This window comes from Oxyura jamaicensis, chromosome 10, assembly GCF_011077185.1.
Source record: "Oxyura jamaicensis isolate SHBP4307 breed ruddy duck chromosome 10, BPBGC_Ojam_1.0, whole genome shotgun sequence".
Classification (NCBI taxonomy): Eukaryota; Metazoa; Chordata; class Aves; order Anseriformes; family Anatidae; genus Oxyura; species Oxyura jamaicensis.
Window position 1 is genome coordinate 18,372,454 of NC_048902.1, and position 22,650 is coordinate 18,395,103.

The 22,650-nt window shown below is 41.3% G+C and overlaps 1 protein-coding gene across 5 annotated transcripts in view; it reads right to left on the minus strand.

The window, feature by feature from the left end:
- Positions 1 to 22,650, minus strand: part of CERS3 (ceramide synthase 3) — a 53,029-nt gene that overhangs the window by 20,330 nt on the left and 10,049 nt on the right. For 3 of the 5 annotated variants that reach the window (XM_035336144.1, XM_035336147.1, XM_035336148.1), the window contains exons 2-10: positions 15,398 to 15,580; positions 13,481 to 13,598; positions 11,273 to 11,391; positions 7,446 to 7,503; positions 6,500 to 6,550; positions 5,137 to 5,229; positions 4,747 to 4,875; positions 2,973 to 3,079; positions 1,421 to 1,577 (exon numbers count right to left, since the gene is read on the minus strand). In XM_035336144.1, the coding sequence (XP_035192035.1) occupies positions 1,421 to 1,577; positions 2,973 to 3,079; positions 4,747 to 4,875; positions 5,137 to 5,229; positions 6,500 to 6,550; positions 7,446 to 7,503; positions 11,273 to 11,391; positions 13,481 to 13,598; positions 15,398 to 15,579 (1,014 nt within the window). In that variant the 5' untranslated portion in view covers position 15,580. Of the gene's footprint in view, positions 1 to 1,420; positions 1,578 to 2,972; positions 3,080 to 4,746; positions 4,876 to 5,136; positions 5,230 to 6,499; positions 6,551 to 7,445; positions 7,504 to 11,272; positions 11,392 to 13,480; positions 13,599 to 15,397; positions 15,581 to 15,675; positions 15,877 to 19,606; positions 19,950 to 22,650 lie in introns of those variants that run through there. The other 2 variants (XM_035336146.1, XM_035336145.1) reach the window with 2 other exon arrangements.

Genomic DNA, 22,650 nt, shown 5'->3' on the forward strand with positions numbered 1-22,650 from the left:
ACTTTTCACACTGTTACTGCAAATCCCAACCATTAGAAACAACTACAGAACAAGCTTGGACTGAGAATGAAGATATCTGACCTGTCTCTTTCTCATTTGCATGGTGATAAGCAGAGTAATTGGTGGGTTTCATCCAGTACTATTATAATCTGAAGCACTCTTTCCATCAACTTCAAAGAGGCTCCGGTCAGGATGTTATTGCAGTGATAGGGACCGTGCCTGGGCAACAAACTTGGGTGTAATTGCATTTGCGCTGGGTTCATTGCCAGTTATTTCCAGAAAGTAAATTATAGGATGGTTTCAGTTAGCAGTCAAACGATGGTTAATATGGGTAGAAGGGAATATTTCTACTTCCTTAAGATGCTTCACAGCATTAACTGCTTCAGATAAAAGGACAGAATCACAAGTTTTTTGTCCCTTGATCCTCAACAAGGAATACCATTGTTCAGTAGCACAAGCTTCACCTTAATTAGCAAAGTATCCCTGACAATGGTCATGTCAAATATTGAGACATTCTCCAAAGTCCTTTTCTAAACGCTCCTCGCATGCTTTGCTAGAAAAGACCTCGTGAAAGTTTTACTTCAGGCAATCAAGCAAGACTTAGACTGCAGCAAACATTTCTTTACAGCTTTTTCCCCACATTAATTTCATCTACAAGCTAAAAGTAGATTATGACAGCCCCAAACTTGCACTGTTACCCTACCGAATATGTTGAATACGTTGAGACATCCTCAGCAAAGGTAGTCTTTTTAAACAGCCTCTTTGAAAATAAAAGAGAAAGCCTTTCAACTTTTTCTTCAGCTTTCTTGCTGATCTATTTATATGTCACAGTTGAATGTGACTATTTCATTATGTCATAATATAATACTGGATCACTTTCAAATGGTTTTCTTGGTCCAAAAACAGAATGTTCAAGTGTAGCCAAGCTCAGATTTAGACAAACCTGAAGAACAAGATTTCTATAGTTTTTAAAAAATCTCACCACTCGCCTCTTCTCATTTTTTTGAATGTTTTTACAAAGACCAGGGAGAAAAAGATTATTTTCACCTTGAACATAGGAATTTCAAGAGCTCAATGCCCAGTGCTTTGGGCTCCAGTTTTTGGAACAGTTCACTTCTCATTTACTATCAGAGCAAAACATCAAATACAGGAGAAGGAAAAAAAAAAGGCTGTACCTGAAGTTTTGATATTCTGATCTATGACCTTAAACATGAATGAGAGGTGGAAAGCACATTAGTAGGTACTTAGTAGTACCTACTTAGGTACTTAGTAGTACTTAGTAGGTGCTGACATCAAAAATATCAAAAACACTGACGTGAAAGTTCAAGAAAGCAATAAGAGATTCCAGGTAACCTCTATTGGAAGCGTTAGTATATGGCTGATACTTCACACACCTCTCTGCAGAAACAGAACTGCTTACCTTTAAGAAAATGAACCTTCTCAAGATCTTGAAGATTAAGTAACCCCAATATAAATGCAAGCCTTGAAGGATCAATAGCTGCCCGTTGAATAAGAAATATGCTATGACAGGAGTAGTGGAGTAGTATGTAGGTTGATACAACGTGGCACGCAGAATCCTAAAAAAAAAAATAAAAATAAAGGTCACTGTTACGGTGCAAGATTCCTTGTCCATGCAATTTAGAACGATTTCTTATTTCACTTTCCAAACATTAACTATTTCCACAAAATTTTAAAAAGCTCTGCAAAGAAGACAGACTAATTAACAAGCTGTGGCTTAACTATATTATCTCTACTGAGGTACAGACTTCAGAAGATAAGAAATTTGAGTCTTGCATGAAAGTATGCTAAAAAAGGATAGATTTTTTTTTTTTGATCTTGAGCTCTGTGTGGTCTAGATAATATGCAACACAGAGCTTGTCTACGCCATTTTTTCATGCAAATTCTCTCTAATCTGAAATCCACATTCAGAGAAAATCCTGCAAGCTTTGCAACAGGGCTCTTTGTTAATTAACATGTGTTTTGTCCATCTTGAGACTTCACTTCTTCCATATTATTTTGGGCTTTTTGAGTCCTTTTAATCTCATCACGTTTTGCTTCCAAGCTCAAGAACAAGAAACTCAGTGAAGCAAAATGATTGGAGATCACTTGTGCAGTTAATCAAAAAATAACAAGAAAGTAAAAGACATCAGCATTTCTGAAAAAGAATACTACAGGAAATTAAAACCTTGTGCTGATCAATGTTCAGAACTATTAATTTAACCAGCTTGGGTCTCTAAGGGTTTGTCCACATGCAGGGAGGGGCATGAAAGCAAACTAGAACAAATCAATGAAACCGTGAATGTGAAACACATTAAACGCTTTTTAAAAGCTAAACATGTTAAGCATTAAGCACACTAAGCACCCGTGTGGATACTCCAAAGCAGATTAAATCACAGTAAATGCTCACATGAATTTGCAGTGCTAAGTTATGATTTATGTGCATTGACTTTGTAAATTAATTGGCTCACCTGAATTTTTCTGAATGTTCCCCACGTAGGTAAGTGAGGTGAGGTACTACCTGAGAGCTAGGTACCAAGAAGTATGCACTCCAAAAAAAAATTAACTGCAATCATATAGGACAGATTGTACTCTGCTTTGCAGCAGGAGGGATGTAATGAAAGGGACAATGACTTCTTGTAATTAAGTAGCTCAACCCCCTTGAAAACACAAGAGCTCATAGTATTTAACTACAGTTTATGAAAATCAGTTAAATAATAAGTGAAAGCCTTTATTTATGTTAATATGTTTTCAAGAGGTTCATTTTAAAACTATTTTTACTTAATTTTTTAAAGAAAATTCCAGGTTTTTATCAACTCTTACGGCTGGCCACTAAAGTCAACAATAATAAAAGCCCAGCTTCTGCTCTGTAAGATGCAATCCATTTCTTCTCTTTTCCCATCACAACCAATACTAACCTCTCAATGGAAATGGGAATGAAATAAAAGCCTCTGACTACATTAAGTATCGCTTACCAGCAGGGGAACAGGATGATCCTCGTGATGAAGAATGCGATAGAAAAGATGATAAACAACACATTGCAGGTTTTCTCCCAGCGAGCGTAATTAAACATTTTGGCTGCCTACATTGAATAAAAAAATCAAACATATTACAAATATTCTCTGAAATGAGTTCCTTTCTGCATTTTCATAAACAAGAACTCATCCTCCACCTAAGCAGGTTTCCTCCCTGTTTGACATACAGAGCAATCATTTTACTGATACCTAATAAAGCAGCATCAAAACAGATTCTTTGTTTATATTTCTCCTTTTATCTCAAAGGCAAGAAGTCTGTATCAGGGGCCTAAGGAACAGCTCTCTGATATGAAAGTAGAAGTGTCATGAAAACACTATGTGCTCTTGAAAACAGAGGTTCATCTCTCGTTGTACCAGACTGAAAGCGGGCTGAATCAAAGAGAAGCCGCTGGCCCTATCTCCACACTCCAGAGGAGCAGTGGCCCTTTATATACAGCCATTCTGGTGCACGCATGTTACCCTTCTCTGTGCCTAATTTAGCACTTTTCTTCCTCTTTGAGGGCCGGAGGTCCTAGCTTTAGTCCCTATCCCACTAGTAAAGATCATTATTACTGCTTCTCCCCTAGCTGAAGCGTACAACTCCCCATGCCTCGTTTAGGAATCACCCTGGTGAACAAAACATCTGTTCTCAACTGCGAACAAAGCTCCAGGTGCCAAGCCTAGGTCTAAAAAGCATTTTAATAAACTTCTTTTTGAGTGACAGGGCTGTCACGCCAGTATCCAACTTCAGTTTGCATCTGAGTGCTGTCGTACCAGTTGTTGGTTCAACTGTTTGTAAGGCCACACAGTGAACTGGACCACAAAACAGTTCAGGATTAAAAGTAAGCCAGCCAAAGAAACTGCCTTTAATCTGGACCAATCCCAACTGCACGACCCCACTAGTAGTTGTTCCATCAGATCTGAAAGCATATTTGGAGAAGAAATGCGCAGCGAGAGGCAACAGCCTGCAAGATCCGCTCGCGCTGGTATTGCCAACAAAATAGGTGATGAAACTACACTCTGAATCCTGGGGCTACAAACCCAGAATAATGCCACTGAATGAACCGCTGAGCACATTCATCTTTAGAGAAACCCAGCAGCAGGTCCCTGTCACCACAGGGTTGTGTGCAGAGAAAAACACTTCCTAATCTTCGGACATTTCTGAACAGTGATATTTAGCCCAGAGATGGAGAAAAAGAGAGCCATTTTTCTCCTGCCAGTACCTGGAATATCTTGTTCAGAGACAGCTTGAGTACCTCCAGCCAGAACTGTATGATGTAGACGTGCCCCTTGGGTCAGCACAGGGGTGTGAATGCTGACAAAATTAAGACAGTTTAGAGAAGTAGCCAAGGTTTTAGCTGCTAAATTTGCTTGAGAATTGGTATCATGACAAGCTGTTCGCAGGCTAGCCAACTTGGTCTAATTTTAACAGTGAAACAAGAATAATCCAGGGAGGCAGCTGTATTTCCAGTCCCTGTACCGTACTGCTGAACTTCTCTTCTACTCTTTTCTCATAATGGATTCTGTAACAATCTGTAAATTATCTGGAAGCTCTCTTCTAGCTTACAATTTATGACTGTGTGAAGCTGTCTCTCTGTGGGGACAGGGAGGGAGCATATGAAACTGATGGCAAAGAGATTAAAACATCACTGAACATGAGCTGGGCAATAAAATAATAATAATAATAATAATAATAATAAATATATATATATATTTAAAAAGTAGTTGGCGTTACCTCGAGCCAGAAATCTGCAGTATCATGCACAAATATCACCAGGGTTCCAAGACGCACATAATTGCCACACCAAGAGCCACTCATTAGCCCAATGGCTGCCAAGTGATGAACGACATGAGCCAGAAAATCCTGTGAAGAAGAGAAGAAAAAAGGTAGAGCCAAGCAAGCACAGAGCCCTTGAGGGTCTCCTTGCAGGTGAAGTGACAGGCAATGATTGTCACAGAGAGGTGTCCTTGGCAGCCAGGAGAACATTGATGGATGCATGTGTGCCAGGTATAGGCTGATGCTGCCCTCATGTGGCTGCACCAAATCCGGTAGCAGGACTTCTATAAACCTTTATTTTTCCCATGTAGAAACAGGTTTTAGCTACAAACCAGCCGGACCACTTGCCTTCCTTCTGTTATCGATCCCCAGTGTAAATAGGAGAGACCAGTAAAAACTGATCTCAGCCATGTAGTACCAGTACTGGGACGGCAGCAAAGTCTGTAAATGAAGGGAAAAAAAAAACACACAGTTAACTTGGAGAATGTCAAAACTTGAACGCCAAGTGAAATTACTTCTTTTTTCCTTTCCTCACTTCTTTTGCTTCTCTGATGCATCTTGCTTAAAAAATTAAACTAAACTAAATCCATGTTCTGGGCTTCATTAAGAAGGGTGTTCTGGGAGCCAAATATTTTAACCTTCACTCAGACCGAACTCTGTTTCTGCTGTTCATCCCCCACCCCCAAATTTATCATGCTTTTTTTCTCTGTTTTTGTCAGAGAACTACACACAGTGTGCTTCTGCATTTAATTACAAACAACTGCAAATAAATGAAGCTTTCCAGCTTGGCAAACAATTAACATTGTAGATATTCATACATCCCATGAGTAAAAAGTCATCTGCTTACATTAAAATCCTATGCTTCTGCTTAGGGCACAAGAGGGCTAGGATGCTGAGTTGACATCAGCTTGGCTGCTCGTTTGGTTAAACACTTTTCCCAGGTGGCAAGGAATAAGCTTGGTTTTCAGGTCCCATGAGTAAGAGTAAACTGAGCTGGGAGGCAGGATTCTTTTTATTTTTGACCCTCGAGTAGGAGATGAGTAAGGAGGAGGGTGATGGGCCACAGATTTACAGAAACATGAAGAAGGGGGTAGCACACGAGAACCTCTGACAGGTGGGCAAGAAAGCAGTTTGCTTGGAGCCATCTGTTAGGGGATTGTTAGTATGGTATTTGAGGAAGAAACCAGAGCCTTGTGACCCTTGGAGGTTAAAAAAAATGCACACATTAAAGAAAAAAAGAGAGAGAGATTCCCAGAGCAGGGAATTGCATTCTGCCAAGTCAAACCACTGCAGTGCTCCCTCCCTCCGCCTGTGCTACTGAGAAATGGGGCCCTGGGAGCACGCGGCACTTGGGCTGCTCTGCACAACTCTGCGTAACGCTGTTCTGCAGTGCCTCACAGCAACACCAGGACTGGTGCAAGCCTCGGGGTTCTGCACTGAAGCCTCTAACACAAAACGACTACCATGGGCGGCTGGAAGCCTGGTGGGAATGACAGTGGTCTGGCTGGAGGGCTGCGTTGCAGCACAGGCAGATCGCTGGGAAGCCCTGCAACAGTCAGCAGGAGGTACCAAGGAAGGGCAGAAGAGTTTGGTGCCACACCTCTCCGGGTGGTGCCCGCTGGGAGGGAGAAGCATGTCTGTGGATTACCCCTTCCAATGGGGAAATACCTGGAATGCCTGCAGGCCAACGGACCGATGCCAAAAAACTCACCTGAAATGGATAGCCAACCCACGTCTGCCATATGTCGTAAAACCAAGGTTTCTGGGAAAGACAGATGATTCAGACGGATCAGCTGAGCCGCAATAAGTCATCTTAACTCAAAAATCCATAATACTTGAACATTCTCTATGTGCAGCGGGCTGAGAAACTATACTCTTGATAAGTGCTCTCCACCAATTTCTATAGAGGTCTTACATCTCAGATTTACTGTATTAGTCTCAGCGTTTTGGCTTCTCTTCAGGACACCTGAAGCATTCCAGTTCATCATTTCATCATCCAAAGCAGTGGGCGTGTGTTTTATTACTGCAATTACTCAAGATATGTTGCCACAATGATTAGATTTTGCTGTGTTTACCAGCCACACACGCTGGTTTGTGATGATAAACAGCGTTTGGGGAGAAGAGCCAAATGACCATAGACACGCTGAAAACTGTTCAGTTGCTCCGGAGGAGCATTAATGACACCCCAGGCAGTGCTCACATAGTTACAAGCAGCACTCTCTCTTGCTGCTGAGTCAGAAGTTGGGAGTAACACCTCAATAAATAGCCACGAAACACTGTTGTAGTGACCCCAAAAAGTGCTGCCAGAAAAGTTTTACTGCTTCCTTTGAGAAAAATGTGGCCATGCGATGCGTTTGTAGGTGTTAACAAGGCACACTGTAAAACCATCTTTGGGACTTAAAACCTTTCTTAGAAAAGCTGATTACTTGTACACTTTATTTATTTTTTTAAATCATAGGAGTTTGAGAGGAAAATTTAGAAATCCAGGCAAAATTTCAGTGTATATTGCAGCCCACCACAGAGTACATACATCAAAGATCTGAACCCAAGCAGCCACTGAAATCAGTGTATGGGCTTTGATGGGCTTCACGAAGATCTACAAATTTGTCCTTGTTCTGTTAAAAATATAACACCAAAACTTCATGAAATTAACTTACATCATACAGAAATATAAATCCAGCAATGGAAGATGTAAGGTAGAATGAAAATCGCCAGCTGCAAGATTAAAAATCAGAGCATTATTTTCCCATAGATATTATTCTGAGTCAGACCTACAGCAAATCATCGTGTATCACAATTTCCACATAAATGAGCCCTCTCATTCCACATTAAGGGTTGCCATGTGTGAGCTATGTCTAAATTATTGTTACTCAAATACTTACACTTGACTAATTGCTAAAAAAGTAAATGATTTTACATTATCACGATACAGATATCTTGCTTGTGATAATTGGAGAAATTCTCCAGCCAGGCTCAAGCTGATCAAGCTAATAGTTACAGCAAATTGTAATAGATTCCCTAAAAATTAAATGCTTGATGACAGCAACCTTTCCCACTATATCAATTCCTCTAGTTTAGTCCAACGTGAATATCCAATCTCACAGCTCGCTGTCAGCAGAAAACCTTTCAGCCACACAACGTATACTTTCCAATGGGATCAAACATTTTGCACACTGTGAGCACCAACAGTGACTTGTTTCACTTGCTGAATTAATTTCTTCTGATTTTTTTTTTTTTTAAACACCAGTTGTTGAAAACTGGGGAGCTTTACGACGCATTAACAGATACAGTGTAGGCTTTTATCTTACTGCACAGGCCTGGATTACCCATAAACCTCAATCTTTGACTAGGTTTGCCAGCATTTAACTAAGCCTGATCTAAGCTTTTTGTGGTTGAAATGCATATCCATCAAAGCAGATAAAATTCACAGATTTTCATCACTGATCTGGTAAGTCAGCAAAGGGAAAAAAAATTTCCTGTGTATCTTAGGGAACCGAAACTATGTTGTTGCTTAGGTATGGGAGAGCAGGATGCTGTGATTTGGAGCCAGCAATCAGCGTTGTGATGACTCTGGAACCTGTGTGGGAGGTATTGTCCCTGGGACTGGGTGTGGCTGGAGACTCAGCCAGAGCGTTCCCACTCCCACCTCTACAGGTGATGGAAAACTTCTTCCTCTGCCCTTTTCTCCTCTGCTGGAACAAGGCTGACCTTTCCCAGAGCAATTCTTCAAGATCAGTAGGAAAATGCTGCAGGACATCGTGTGCTGAGAGAGGTCATAATCACAGAGAAAGGCACACGGCCCCAGACGTGGTGAGAACATCTCATGGAACAAGAAGTATCCCAGACGAGAGCAGCAAAAGGCCTCCCAGAAAAGTGATTTGCTAAAAAGGAGAAAAAGCCTTGACAAGAACACTGCTTATGCTAGCACTGGTGGATTGAGAGATGTATAAAAATGATGGTTGTGGTCTTTGGCAAACAGTAATAAAGTGTCATTGGAGAGACGATGATGAGACTGGGAAGTGCAGCCCCTCCTTTCTGCACCCTGCATTACCTGGAGGCTGATATCCCAGGTGAAAGAATGAGATGTTCAAGGACTGAGCCAGCTTTTTAAAAGAGAAACAAATAAAGAAAAAAATGAGGACATGACATGGTGGAGGCTAGGCAAGACGATATGTCTCATGCCCACTAAAGAAGTTAAGAAAACAATTACAGAATTGCCACCAGATGCACTGGTAGTAAGCAATCATTCTACATTTTTACTTTGAAGCATCTTTCCTAAGATGATGAAAAACCACCCACTGCACAGACAGAGAAATTCAAATGGCAGAAATCAGGACAGAAATGGAAGCAGAGAGAGGAACTCACAATAATACCTTGCTCAGAGTTAACCAAGACATCTAGGGAAAACAGCACCAGACTGACTTCACACAGGGGCTGATTCTGCCATCAGGTCTCCTCGTATTTCAAGCAGAGGTGCGAGGAGTCCAGTGGACACAGCTGGACTGATCCTGTGTTCAGGGTAAAGCTCGTGCTTCAGTGACTTCCTGAATCAGACCCAAAGCACAGAGCACCTAATACAACCACACCGTTGGTCCCCAGCCCTACAAGTCTGTGGAACGAATGCACTTGGCAGTAAACGCTCAGTGCTTCAGATGAACTCATCGTACGTACAAGACTGCCAGAGCACTACCTCATTTTGCATTTAGCCAAGCTTCTTTATGAATTTGGTTAACAAAACCCAAAGTAAAATTCATCCAAATTCACCAAACTTTACACAACACGTGCCTTTTACACTCTGATGCTGGCCGCCACGAACAGCACAGAACAACAACTGTGTAAAAGGATCTTTCTGATTTAACTTTAGGAATCATCTCTTGAAACTTCTCTCTTAAACTGAGTCTAAAAAAAAAGAATTTAATAGGTGAAGTTAAAGGCTGGCGAGTCTTTTAAGGCAGGGAAGGAAGGTTTCATGCAAAGGACTTTCCAAACCCCAGTGTTGCTTAACAGGGAGCACTAATAGCTTAAGTATGGTTTAGAACTGGCTCATCAGATTTTCCTTGTGATTCAGAAAAATGATCCTGTAGATTGCAGGCTTTCAAAAATGTCATAACGCTCGTAACACCGACTACTAGCATGGAATAACTCTGTTCCTTATTTGTTGCCTTGAAAATTAGATCCAATTAAATTCACTGACAGAGAGCAGAGCAAGGTTCACAGAATTGCACAAGAAAAACCTGTTTGCTTCATTCTCACTCAGGCTGCCAAGCAAGTTTTAATTTCGGTCTTTGGCTGGGTCTGACTAGAGACATGGACGCATGGCAGGCAGCTCTTGTATCGACAGCAGGAAATCTTATTGTCACTTGCAAAACAAAGTTAACTGATCCACAAAACAACAGCAGGGAGAAAAAAATGAATGCTAGTTTGCCAAGACACTTTATTCAACTCAGTCAGGCTTCACAGCAACACACCTCTGTCTATCAACTGGATTTATGCCCAGAGGAGATCAAATCATTATCATATCGATTCGCACAAAGTAATCTTGATAAACTACTCAACTTTGAGCTTTTAACCCGCGTTCTTTAAGCTAATCTACCCTAAAAGAGGTGAAATAATAGCATCGTGTGAATTTTGCCCAGGTAGTCGCGCTAGCCAGAAGCCCAAATAGTCAGGACATTCGGGAAGGGTTTTACAGTGGTACAGTTAGTTGCAGTAGCAAAAAGGGCTGAGCTATGTAAGCAAAGCCACGCTGCCTATTTGGGGATTTCCAATTTGTATGAGATTTTGGATAACACTGGAATAGTTAATTAGTGAAATGTTTATGTATGGGGAACTTCTCGCACGCCTGTGGAAAAATCAGACTCTTGAATGCTTTTCCAGTTTTCAATCGTATGCAGGAGGAGGTTTTGAAACTTTTTTACATATTCATTGTTCTCACTCAGAATTACCCAACGGCCCACCCTCATTAGCAGATTTGAACTCATGCTCCACATGGTACCCTGTGCTCAAGCTGTAACACCTACCGCTTAATTAGGATGCCAGGAATCCTGCTCTTGAGCTCCCTTCTATACACACATTATATTATCCCGAGATGAAAATGCGGATACATATTTAAACAGTGAATAAGCATTTTTGTTCCCTTATGATTACAGGCAGACAGACAAGTGTTTTCCTATTCTCTACATGTTTTCATCAAGTGTTACATACCAGGAGCCTACAAATAAATCCATTATTACACACTGAAGAAATCTAAAATATTTTGGAGAGTTCCCCTCCCCTCCAAGAAACTGTAGGCCTAATATTTTTAAATCACAGGATTTGGAGAAATGCTACTAGATCCTTTCAATTTGTTTGCATATGCACAAACCAAAACCCTGGTCAGACAGACCCAGCTTTCTGGAAACGATCCCCCACCCAAGAGGGCATCTGAGGATCTCAATCACTTTCCAAAACAAAAAATCCATAATAAGGAAAAGATTTTTCTTACAAAGCTTCCTGGAATTTCCGAAGCACAGTTGGGATCTCAAGGTTTCGCCGTCTCCTAAACCACTTTTCCACCAAATGGACGGTACAGTTGCACTTTTTGGCAAGGCCTTGAATCTCTGACTGCAAAAAATGGAACAGTGTTAGCAGCAAGATCTACAGCAGTGTCTTCTTCATTTATTCTGTACTTCACAGATCAGCTTCCCACAACTTAAGACCTTCATTTAAAAATATTACTAATATTAACTGTCCATGGTATTTTAACTTTGAGACTTCCTGGTTTAATTTTTGAATGACATTCACAGAAATACACGGTTTTCAAGACACTAATTTATGTTAATAAATCAGGCATGAAATGTATGGATCTGCAGACTGTGCTATTGCCTCTCTGATGGCTTCTGATAACTTAAAAGGTGCAACTTTTTCAGCTAAGCAAGAGGTTTGGCGGGGGTAACTTTGTGGAGTGCCATGTATTGATGCACATAGGCCTTGTATCCAATATTTTACCTTACATAATCATTAGACTGTATTTAAATGAGTCTTTCAGGTGAGACAGTGTTAAGGTGAGCTGGGTTCTGCTCTCAAATCCAACGTTCTGCCACGCAACAGGGCAGGTCACTTAATCGTACTGAGCAAAATCCAGACTGCCTCCTCTCAACTCCTAAAACTAAATTAGGGCTAGAGCAGTCACCTAAAATCCATCTAGCCTTTCCAGTGCAGCTGCCAGTTGTCCGCGCTTTATCTGTACTCTGAAGGTGAAGTGGCTCTGCTCTGCAGCCATGCCAGCGTGCACCAAGCACAAGGTAATACCTCCTACTCTAATGACTAGGGGTAACGAGCTGCCTCCTTGTTTGGCCACGTGAATCTTGCATTTCTGGGTGCTCGGTGCCCCACCTGCAGCTTGTAGGCTTCCTCCCTCTCCTCCATCCTACGAGGCAGAACGTGTGGGCCGACCTCCCCTGGGGCTGCTGCAGGAGCAGAGGCAGTGTTCAACTCATCCCTGGGGAAGTTCTTTTCATCCAAGGCTGGTATGCAAATAGTGGGTGGCAGCAGCACTGCCTCCGCCAAGGTAAGTCCTGTTCAGTTGGTCTCCTTCCCTTGGAAGCAAGCTCTGGTATGTGAGCAAAGGCACCTCAGCTGCTGGGGAGGGCAGGACTGCCAACAAGCTCTGTGTCCAGCCCATCCTGCTGGCTGAAGAGCTCTCTACTTGCCACATGGGAATACTGACTTTGTTTTGACAGATGAAGGAGCCTAGATGCCCTCAATCACCAGCCAGGCCTCTGTGCACTCAGACATGCTGGTTCCTACACCAGACACATAGAAGAGGCAGTCTGAATCATTCCTGTGTACCAAGAAGTATAAAAATGCAAATGCTGTGCTTCCCTTCAGAGATTAATTGTCAAACTGCACTCATGCAGAAGGAAGTTATGAAACAGAGATCAGGATACTTGGCCAGATAGAGTAGAGCTCACATGTGAACATGAACACATCTACTCCTACAGTATCAGGCCAAAACCACAGCAAGAGAGGAGCAGAGTCAGGGGCTGAATGGAAAATTCCACATATCGATAATCATCACCTAGGCACATCTTTCTTTTAAAAAACAGCACAGGAAGACTGCAATTGTTTGGTATTTGTAGTTAAGTGAAGTTCCTGAGGAGGCATTCGCAGCAAGGTACCTGTTTCCCATCAACAATCAGGTTGCTTCATGTTTTGAGATAGTAAGTGTTGGCTTTTATCTTTCTCTTGTTCAAAGTTTAAAATCAACAGCAAGTTAATATAAAGATTGTTTTTCTTTCTTACATAAACCACAATTAAGTATGCAGCAATATAACGGATCAAACAGCTTCCATACCAGTGTTCCAATATTACTGCTAGCAATAAATATGATAGCACTTTCCAACAACAGATGTCAGCTGATGTTTTCTCCAGGCAGAATGAGTTAAAGATGGAGCACTGATCTTCATTGGAAATAATACTAACAGTCTGACCTAGAACAGTATGCCAGAAAAGTAAACATCTTAAACATATTTTCTGTTTTGGATGCTATATACCCTTGTCAGCAGAACAGCAACATAAACCCAAATAAATTAAGTCATCTGTCAATCAGCTGGAACTCATCCCATGATGTCATTGCTAATGGCTTATTGAAACAGTAAAACATGGGATTTTCCAAAAGCCAAAACTACTTTAAAAGAATGAGAATCCTTACTTGGGATGGGTGTTTTGAGCACTCCCGGAAATAACTCTCTAAAACAGGATTAGGCTGTGGCTTCACACGTCTTACATTCTTTATACCTAAGGCTTTTGCTAGGGGTATAGCAATATATCTGAAAAGACACAAAATGAAGATTTAAAAACACAACACAGTTACAAGACCTCAGCTATTCTCATACCAGGATATGAACAAAGTAAATCTGAAGCATTGTAATCTGATGTAGGATATGACTGGTCCATGAGAACAAATAATCTCCCTTTAACTAATCCCAAGAGAGAATCACAGCATATTAGCGATTATGAAAAAAAAAAAGAAGTAGACAACCACTCGATTTTCTGGTCCTGAAATGCTCTGAAGCTATAGGAAAAATCCTGATTTTTTTGTGTCCTTGTCTTTTTCACAGACACTTTTGAGTTAAGCAATAGTTAAGGGAACATGAAACGTGAACAGATGATGGAAGATTGCTACTGGGATAATTTCTCCTGGCAGTCACTTAGCACATTGCTAGGCTGGGCTACCACGGCCCAGGAAACAGGATTCTGCATGTGGCCTCTAGCCAGTGGCACACAGCAACTTCCCCTGAAACTGAAGGCTTCTCCTTTTCTTCCATTTTCCACTACAAGGAGCTGCAAAGCCAACTGCTTTGCTCTTCTACTTGCCAGCCCCTTCCTCTCTGCTGATATCAGCAATTGATTCCCTCTTACTCATAGCAGCGGTCAGTTTTCTTCATTCATGGGCCGATTCACTGCACACCAGATGTATGGGCTAATTACTCACACGAGCAACTTCCAATAGCAGCGCAGTGAGACAGCTGGGCAAGCATTTACTCAGGAGACACTGTGCATGGTTATAAACATATGAACCAAATTACTTTTGATCTCTAATATGAATGATCTTATCTGGTTCCGTCTTAAGTCTGTCCAACTTACGACATTCCAAATTTCCTCATTCTATCCTGAAATAATTACAAAAAACTACTGATTACATTCTTTAGAGAGAAAAAAAAGTCAAATAAAACCAATAAAACCGGAACAATTAAGTAAATGCATTGAAAATCTTAATATATTTGTAGCTGTCTTCTATGGTGCCAATCTTTGCCCGTCTTGTAAGATTCCAGTTGCAGAAGTGAGCCATTTGAGTTAGAAATTCGGAGAAATTTAGCTGGAAACTAGGAGAAATTTTTTCTCAGAAAGAGTTGCCAGGCATTGGGACAGGTTGCCCAGGGAGGTGATGGAGTCACTGTCCCTTGATGTGCTTAAGGAAAGGTTGGACGTGCTGCTTGGGGACATGGTTTAGTGGGTGATGGTGGTAGGGGGATGGTTGGACCAGATGATCTTGGAGGGCTTTTCCAACTTTAATGATTCTATGATCATTAAACCAGAGTGAGGAAAAAAAAGCACCAGCATTACTAGCTCTATAGAAAATGTTCATGTGAAACTTTGAGATCCCTCCAGTCTGCCTAGGTTTGCTCCAACTGGACACCTTTGATTTACCAGCTTCACACTAGTGTCCTGGGGAAGGATCTGACAAGAGAAGAGGTTTGGTTTGGAGGAAAAATAACTCTACGCTTCCACCAAAGGAGAAACAGCAAAAGGAAACCAAAATGTTTCTGAAAGAATTATATCTCTAGTGGAAGGAGATGATCAGAATTATCCAAGTGCTGTTCTAGAAAAGCTGTATAGAAATGTTTTCCATCTAGATTGGACCACAGTCGCATGTTCCTGAGAGTGAAAAATTTCTCAGGTTTTCACCTTCAATATTATCTGTAGTAGGTATTTTTAGCAGACTCCCAACTAATCCTCTGTTACAAAATCTTTAGATCAACGTTCTTATGTTATCTTATTTTTCAATTTTATTTTTTAGCATTAACAACGACTAACAAGAGTATAAAAAGGAATTCATGTTTCTTACCTTTCACTGAGGAATCGGATAATCAGCAATACAAAAGCATATGGTATCGTGGCGTATAACTGATGTGGTTTTGGAAAGACAAGGCCATCACGGTCTACAAAATGTGCCCATGTGACGTTGATAGGCATCCATATATTCTCCCACCAGAACCAGCTGTTGAGCGTCTTTAATATGTGCGCCATGCTAAGCAAATAAAATGATCGTTAAAAATTATTCGTGTCGTATTAAAAAGAAAAAGCATGAAAGGAAACGTGGTACAAGCAAGTAACACAGGAGACCTGGGTCCCACGCTCCCCTGGTCTGCACAGGTTGCGCTTGTAGTGCAGGTCCAAAAGAGGCACTGGAGAGAGCTACTGCAGGCACTGGAGATACGTTCAGGTGTTCCCTGACTGATTTATCACACCAAACAGCCCTAGCCGGTGAGGTCTGCAACTCTGTCAGTTTTCTCAGGAGAGAGAGGAGGAAAGAAATCAATCCATAAATCAGTTGAAAGTTGTAACCCGTCATTTAGAGCATGCAGGTGGGATTATAATCCAGCGGAAGAGAAAATAATAGAGCTAAATCTTAAACTGGTAAAAATGATTGCAGAACTTGAAAAAAAAATATGCAGATTTTGAAATCTGATGTCTCACTTCAGTCATTCAAACTAAGTTATTTAGTATCTGGTCAAATATTTTACAACAAGCATTTATAATTATCAAATACACAAAAGACACTAAAGAGAACTCATCTTCTCTACACTGCCTTCCTAAATTAAATATAAAAGGGTGGGAGGGTGGAAAGAAATGAGAGTCCAGGGGGTGACTTAGTCCTGTATTAGTGAAGAATTTTTGCTGCTGAGCTACTGCTGCTTCATGTGTGGGTTGCAATACACCCTTCCCTCAGTCCTGATTTTGCAAATACCACCACGCACAGGACCGAGTATAAGAGTTCCGGCGCACAGCAAGCTTATTTGGGGATTTACAAGAAATACTGTGATTTAAGTGTGACCAAACCCTGGATCAGAAGAAAATACCAAAAATCTGTTCTCAAAGGAAAAAAAAGTTTCATTTAAAATAAAACACTTTATTCTTTTAAAAGTCTCATTTTCAACCCTTCCATTCTACATTATGTATTTAGAAACATATTTGTTAACCCTCATTTAGTTGTAAGGACTTTACAGAACGAAAGTGTTATATATCCGATAAAAATATTCTAAAATAGAATTAAAACAGAAGTCACTATTATATTTTCCATAAGGCTGAAATAAGTCATTTTTCTGTAATTTCCATGAGTAATAAATGGAAATAACTTCTTTCCATAGTAAATTTTCCTGTAAACCAGAAAAAAAATATGAGGAAATAATTGATTTCACGGAACCATAGTTTCAGTGAGGAAATAGTCGAACTGGGAGAATTTCATCACGTCTCCTCCTAGTGCTCGACTTGCCCCTGAAGAGCTGACAGAGCTACATTTGCATAGGATCAAGTGGCAAAATCAAATCGTGCTGAGGACATAGCGGCTCAGGCCCTTTCATGATCCTCCAGTACTGAGCAGGGGCCACACAGCCTCGGGTTTGCCTGCAGCCACTGTAAGCTCTCACCATGTGCACTCACACAGGCTTCCCAGATTCAGAGGGCTCGCTCCAAAACTCTAATCAATCGCTAATGAGCGATTGCTGCGATCCACACCGGGCTGTTTCCATCGTTCTGCAGACTCGCAGCAGGTTTGTGAAACAGCAACTTGTACCCGTCAAACACGGCTGGGTTAACAGGCACCGTGAATCAACTGACTGGTCGTGAACAGTAGTCGGCACTGAAATATTAATAACCATTTAATCTTTTTAAATGCTGAAAGGGGGTAGTAAAACCTTCTGAATGAATTGTGTGTGTACAAGCAAATGCAAAAATAAAGGACAGAGAAATCACAATTGTTCCTTCCCTTTATAAGCCAAACTTCAGCCTAGAGCAATTTTTTTACTGCTGAATTATAAACTCCTGGAAGTTGGGATTTATAACGGGGCTGCTAACAGACCCTTTACTACAGCTAGCAGGCGCCGTGATAATGAAACAGGGCTTTGAAACGTGACATTTTAGGTCAGACAGAAAGGCTTGCAGACACCCTGCCCTGAAAGGCCAGGGGAGACGCTCATTACCCACTTGTGCTCTGTTACATATCCGTATTTTTAAACCAGACTGTGCATTGCAACTTATCACAAACTGCAATAATGGGCCAGTCTATTAAAACACAGTGGAAAGAGCACTACCAGTCAGACTACGGTGAGATAGGTTGTGACTGAATATGTAACCAGAACACTCAAACCCTAGAAAAATTCAGTAGTGTGCATTTTAAAATGGGATTCTTGGGATCTACAATGCATGCTTTCCTTCCACACGTGTGCCTTACCGTATGACTGTCTTTACAGATCTTAAATTAGTTAATGCATCTCTATTAAACTAAGCTCCCAATTACATGTGCTTAATCTTATTATCTAAGGGAACGCTGGAATGTGGGGGTCTGATCCAGAGTCCTCATATTTCAGAAGAAATCCTTGCTCACAGACACCAAATACAGTCAGAAAGGTGTTCTCTGAAACTCCCCCATGTGCAGCCCCCTTGTCTTTCTTACAGGTTTTTGCCCGGTACACTGGCGATTAGACCATCCCTGATGAATGTCATCCATCATCCAAGTGATTATTATAAGACTATAAAATTGTTGATGAGGTTCCACACCTGTTTGCAGCCTATTCTTATGCTTCATTAACCTTAAACTGGACTTTCACCCTACATCCAATCTGCTCTCACTGCAGCAAACCAGGTCATCCCCCTGGGCAGTCTTGGAGATTTCCATCTTCCTAATAGCAGCTTTTAAACACTTGGGCTGTTTCCCTGTCTCCCTTCAGTCTCAGTCCTCAAGAGGACGTTCCTGGAGCACCTGGAAGGTGAGCAAGTCCTCCCAAACACACCTAGGCAGCAGCACTGGGTGCATTTCAGTTTCCTTTTGTGCCCTCTTTGCTCGTAGAAGCTTCCATCTCAGGAAGCACCACTCAAGGCAAATTACTTGGGAATAGCTCCGTGCTAGCTTTACCTATCATCACCTTCTCCACATACTTGCTACTTCCTAGAAACCTGGACAAAAATGAGTATTGGAACTCAGTTACCATTTAAAAAAAATAAGCCATCTATTATCCCATCCCCTCTGCCCAAAAAGCAATTTTATTGTCCCCACAGCATCACCGACAGAAGTGATTCAGCCCTCTGGCTTACTCACCATACCTACGGCAATCCCTGTCCCAGACACGAATCCCCATTATCAGCCACATTACGACTTGACTGCTTCCATTTAAATTATTTACTTTGACTCATTTTGACCCCAAACAATGGTTGTGTGGTGTGTGAAATGAGAAGCCAGAGGATGGAGAATAAGTGATGAAGGCACACAGGTCATTTGTCTCCAGCAAACTTTGTCTGTTAGAAAAAATATATCTGCATATGCAGATGTCTCCTCCTGATTATTAGCTGCCTGAGACAACTGTGGCAGAGGGACTTCTCAGGGACCCTTATTCCCACATCTGGCAATTCACAAGGCAAGAGCAGGAATGGCAGAGAGCAAACTCTGCTTTCAGACCACACCGAGTGAAGGGCACGTTGCCAGTGCCATACGAAGGAAAGTTTTCCCATTATCGTTGGTCTTGTCCCCACCACACCCACACCCCCAAAACAAGGACTGTGGTTCTGCCATATTTCAGGTAGACGGGACTCAAGCACTTAGATATAATTTAAAGGATGCTGTCTGTCCCTTTCAGTTTGGGTTTAAACCCAGTGATTTTCAGCATGTTGACAGGACAGGACCCCTTTTGGCCATATAGCCTCACGCTGAGAACACCTATTCATGCACCCACAGCATGAGCAGAAGAGAAGGCATCCGCCACAGGCCCTCTTGTGGAAGGGACAAGTAAACGGGCAGAAGTCTTTCCTCTGTCCCTTCTGCCACCCATGGACAGGGCCTGGGAGCAGCGAGGTGGACAGGCATCTCTTCAGGCAGTGCCTGGAACCTGGGTGGAAAACGGGAGAACCAGTTTCTCCGTACTTGGGCAAGTGAAGCGTTTTGCAACAAGCTCCTTTCATGCTGCCAAAAAATTTTCACCTCCGAGAAGTGCTACAACTGCAGCTGCCAGGATCCTGGTTTGTTTTTTCAGTAATCAGTGTAGTAAAACTACAGGACACTTACTTTTGCCAGGAGCTCGTGACAACACAGACACGTGTTCCAGTACAGCTCCAAGTGGTGGCAGCCAGTTCCAGCGCTGGGATCAGGCTGCAGACACCGGATTCCCAAGAAGGCTGATCTCTGTGGTTTGCATGAATTGCCACAAGTGGTTATCCTCCCCTCGCGCTTCCAAAGCAGCAGCAGCAGCTGCAAAGGCCCAGTCTGTCCTGATCTGGGACCAGCTCTAACAAGAAACTTGAAAGGCTGCCCAGCTCCTATTGCTAGGAGCGCTGAGCTCAGAACTTTTTTTCCTTACGGTCTGTAACGGTGCCAAGGAAGCAACTAGACATATCAGGTGCGAAAACGACAAGAGCTGAGTGACCTATTTTCTGCTCTACCTAGGGTGAAAAACCTGCTGCTTCCCAGATTCACATCCATGCACCAGCACTGCCGATGTTATTTTCATCGACAAAACTGGAATGTTTTTACCATTGCCCTGATAATAAAATAAAGGTATTTTAGTAAAAATGGAAAGTCCGCCTGCGTCCTGAAAATTAAACACTCCAAATAAAGACATCCAATCGCCTCCTTGGTAGGGAAGGATCCCTTCTGTAGCCTAATGGGCTAGTACCAAACAGGAAAATCAGGAATGATTACTTTAGGAACTGCATCCTTTGTAATTAAAGGAAAGCCTACACAGTTGGGAAGTACCAAAGTGAAGTTTCTTTCCAACCTGTGCTCCTTGGATCCTTGATACAATCAGTTACAAACAACAAACAAAACAAAACACCCCACACTTGTATTTTTTAAATGATGCTAAGCAAAAAGGGCAAATTTTGGTTTGACAAAAGCTATGTGGGTAGATTTTGAAACACAAAGCCAGGAGCTGCTTTGAAGTGCAATTTCTGGCTGCTACAGTCTGGGAAATAAAATCAAAAAATAAATAATAATAATAAAAAGAGGTAAAGCTTTGATTTTGTTCTCCATGCAAAAGCTCCTGCTTACAAAAACTGATTTTCCAAAACCAGAACTAAGAGAAGGCGATATCCAGGTTTGGAATATGTACTGGGAGAACTTCCCATCCTTATTTCTTGAACAAATTAGAAAACCCAATAGATCAGTAACACAAACACAGAAGTGGGGGCGGGGGGGCGCGCCGAAATAATAATAAAACAATAAAAACACAATTTCTCTGGGCATCTTTCCTATGCTATCTACTCAGCGTGACTCTGGAGATGTTACAGGGAAAGAATAAATCAGCAAAAAGACTAACACGGTCCTCCAATTTCTCTCATCATTTGGAAGAACTGTTGAAGTTGGTGCAGTGATATGGGGAAAAAAATTATCAAGTGCCCCATACATCAAAAAGATAGTAAAGCTGTTCCAGGCTGTTGATCTTAAACGTTGAACCAAAGTGGTTTAAGAGAGTAAATAAAGATCAGATCCACTGCATCACAGGTTCTGTTTTTTGTTTTGCTTAAGACTAAGCAATAAACACGAGAGTTAACACACAAGTTTCAGGAGCAGATTTACGGTCTGTAACACTGGACAGAACATCGCCCACAGATTCCCAGCTGCGATGACCACCATGAAACTGGTGAAAATATACGGCACCTACACTTTGTTTTTAACAGTTATGCAATGCTTTTCCTGCTGGTAGCAGAAGCACCACCTGAAAGATACTTTTTTTTTAAAAAAAAAAAAAATCACACCATTTAAAAAAATCATACCATTTAAAAAAATAATAATAAAAAACACACATGTACAAAGCCAAGCTCGTAATGGCTTAGTATTCGTGCAAGTGTTGACAGTTGATACTGTGCCACGGAGCCTTTCAACTGTACAGCAGCTGCTTTATGCATCTTCTGGACCTAAGCGCAACTTGCAAGTTTGGGAGATCATTGGATATGATGCCAGATTAGTTTCTCCACTGGTGATATTTTATGCTAAAAATGTTTAGTCCCTGGGGGCAGTAAATGCAAACTTGTCCACACAAAATACTCACTCAGTTGACAATTGTTAGTTGTAGGCATGTGCCTGTTGGAGGCATTGCTTGCTTCTGCTTCTTGGCAATGCTTTTTGCAGCTGACTGAACTGTTTCATGCCTTATTGACGTAAGAGTTTGAATTATTGTTTGTGGAGGCAAGAATTGGATGAAGAATATTGAGTCGATGCTACAGTCTCTCTGCATATTGACTTCTTTCATCTCGTTTGTCCAAATATTAAATTTCACACAACCTGAGCACATACAACCAGTGGCAGCACAAAATAAAAGAGCGGTTGGATTCGATCTTAACATCAGGCTATTACGATGAAACACGGAAACACTCTATACACATAAAAGAGCTGAATTAAGACTGCTGTGAGACCTTTAACTTCAAATTTACTCCCTAACATGGACAAATCTCAACCGTAAACAGTTATATGTGCCTAGTTATAAGGCAATTAGAATATTTCACTTCTTTTACTATTCTATCACATTACCTTGTAACTTGGTTTCTATTTTGTGGCAGGCCAAAAGAGCACCGAGTAAATCTCAATTAAGGTGGCAAGCAAGTTTTATTACATTTTCCCCTGCTCTCTGGGGGAAAGAGAACTAAAACTGTTTGAAATAATTAATTTTTGAATGAAAGTTACCATGCTCTCTCTACTTAAAGGTGAAACGTTTCTGAGCATCTAAATTTGCTTCATTTGATCTCAGGCAGCTTAGGAAAGTGAAAAATAGTTCTCACAAAGTAGAGCTAACAGTGCAAACCACGCCTGCTTCAAAGCTTTAAAGTCCCTAATATTGACAGAGTTGGATAAAGAACTATGAAATAAATCTCTGCAATAATCTTGGGATAAAAAGAAATTGCAGTTCTATGAAAAAAGTCCGGTCAGAACTACAAATTCTTGGATGCTTAATTCATAAGTTTGAGCAGACCTAAGAGGAACAGAGTTTACTTCAAGAACTCCTTAGTAAAATTTTTCAGAATGTAAGGAAAAAATCTTTTTAAGTATGACCTGTTTCCTCACATTATTACTAGTAGGGGAACATGAAAATTAGTGGTTTTTTAAATCATTATTTT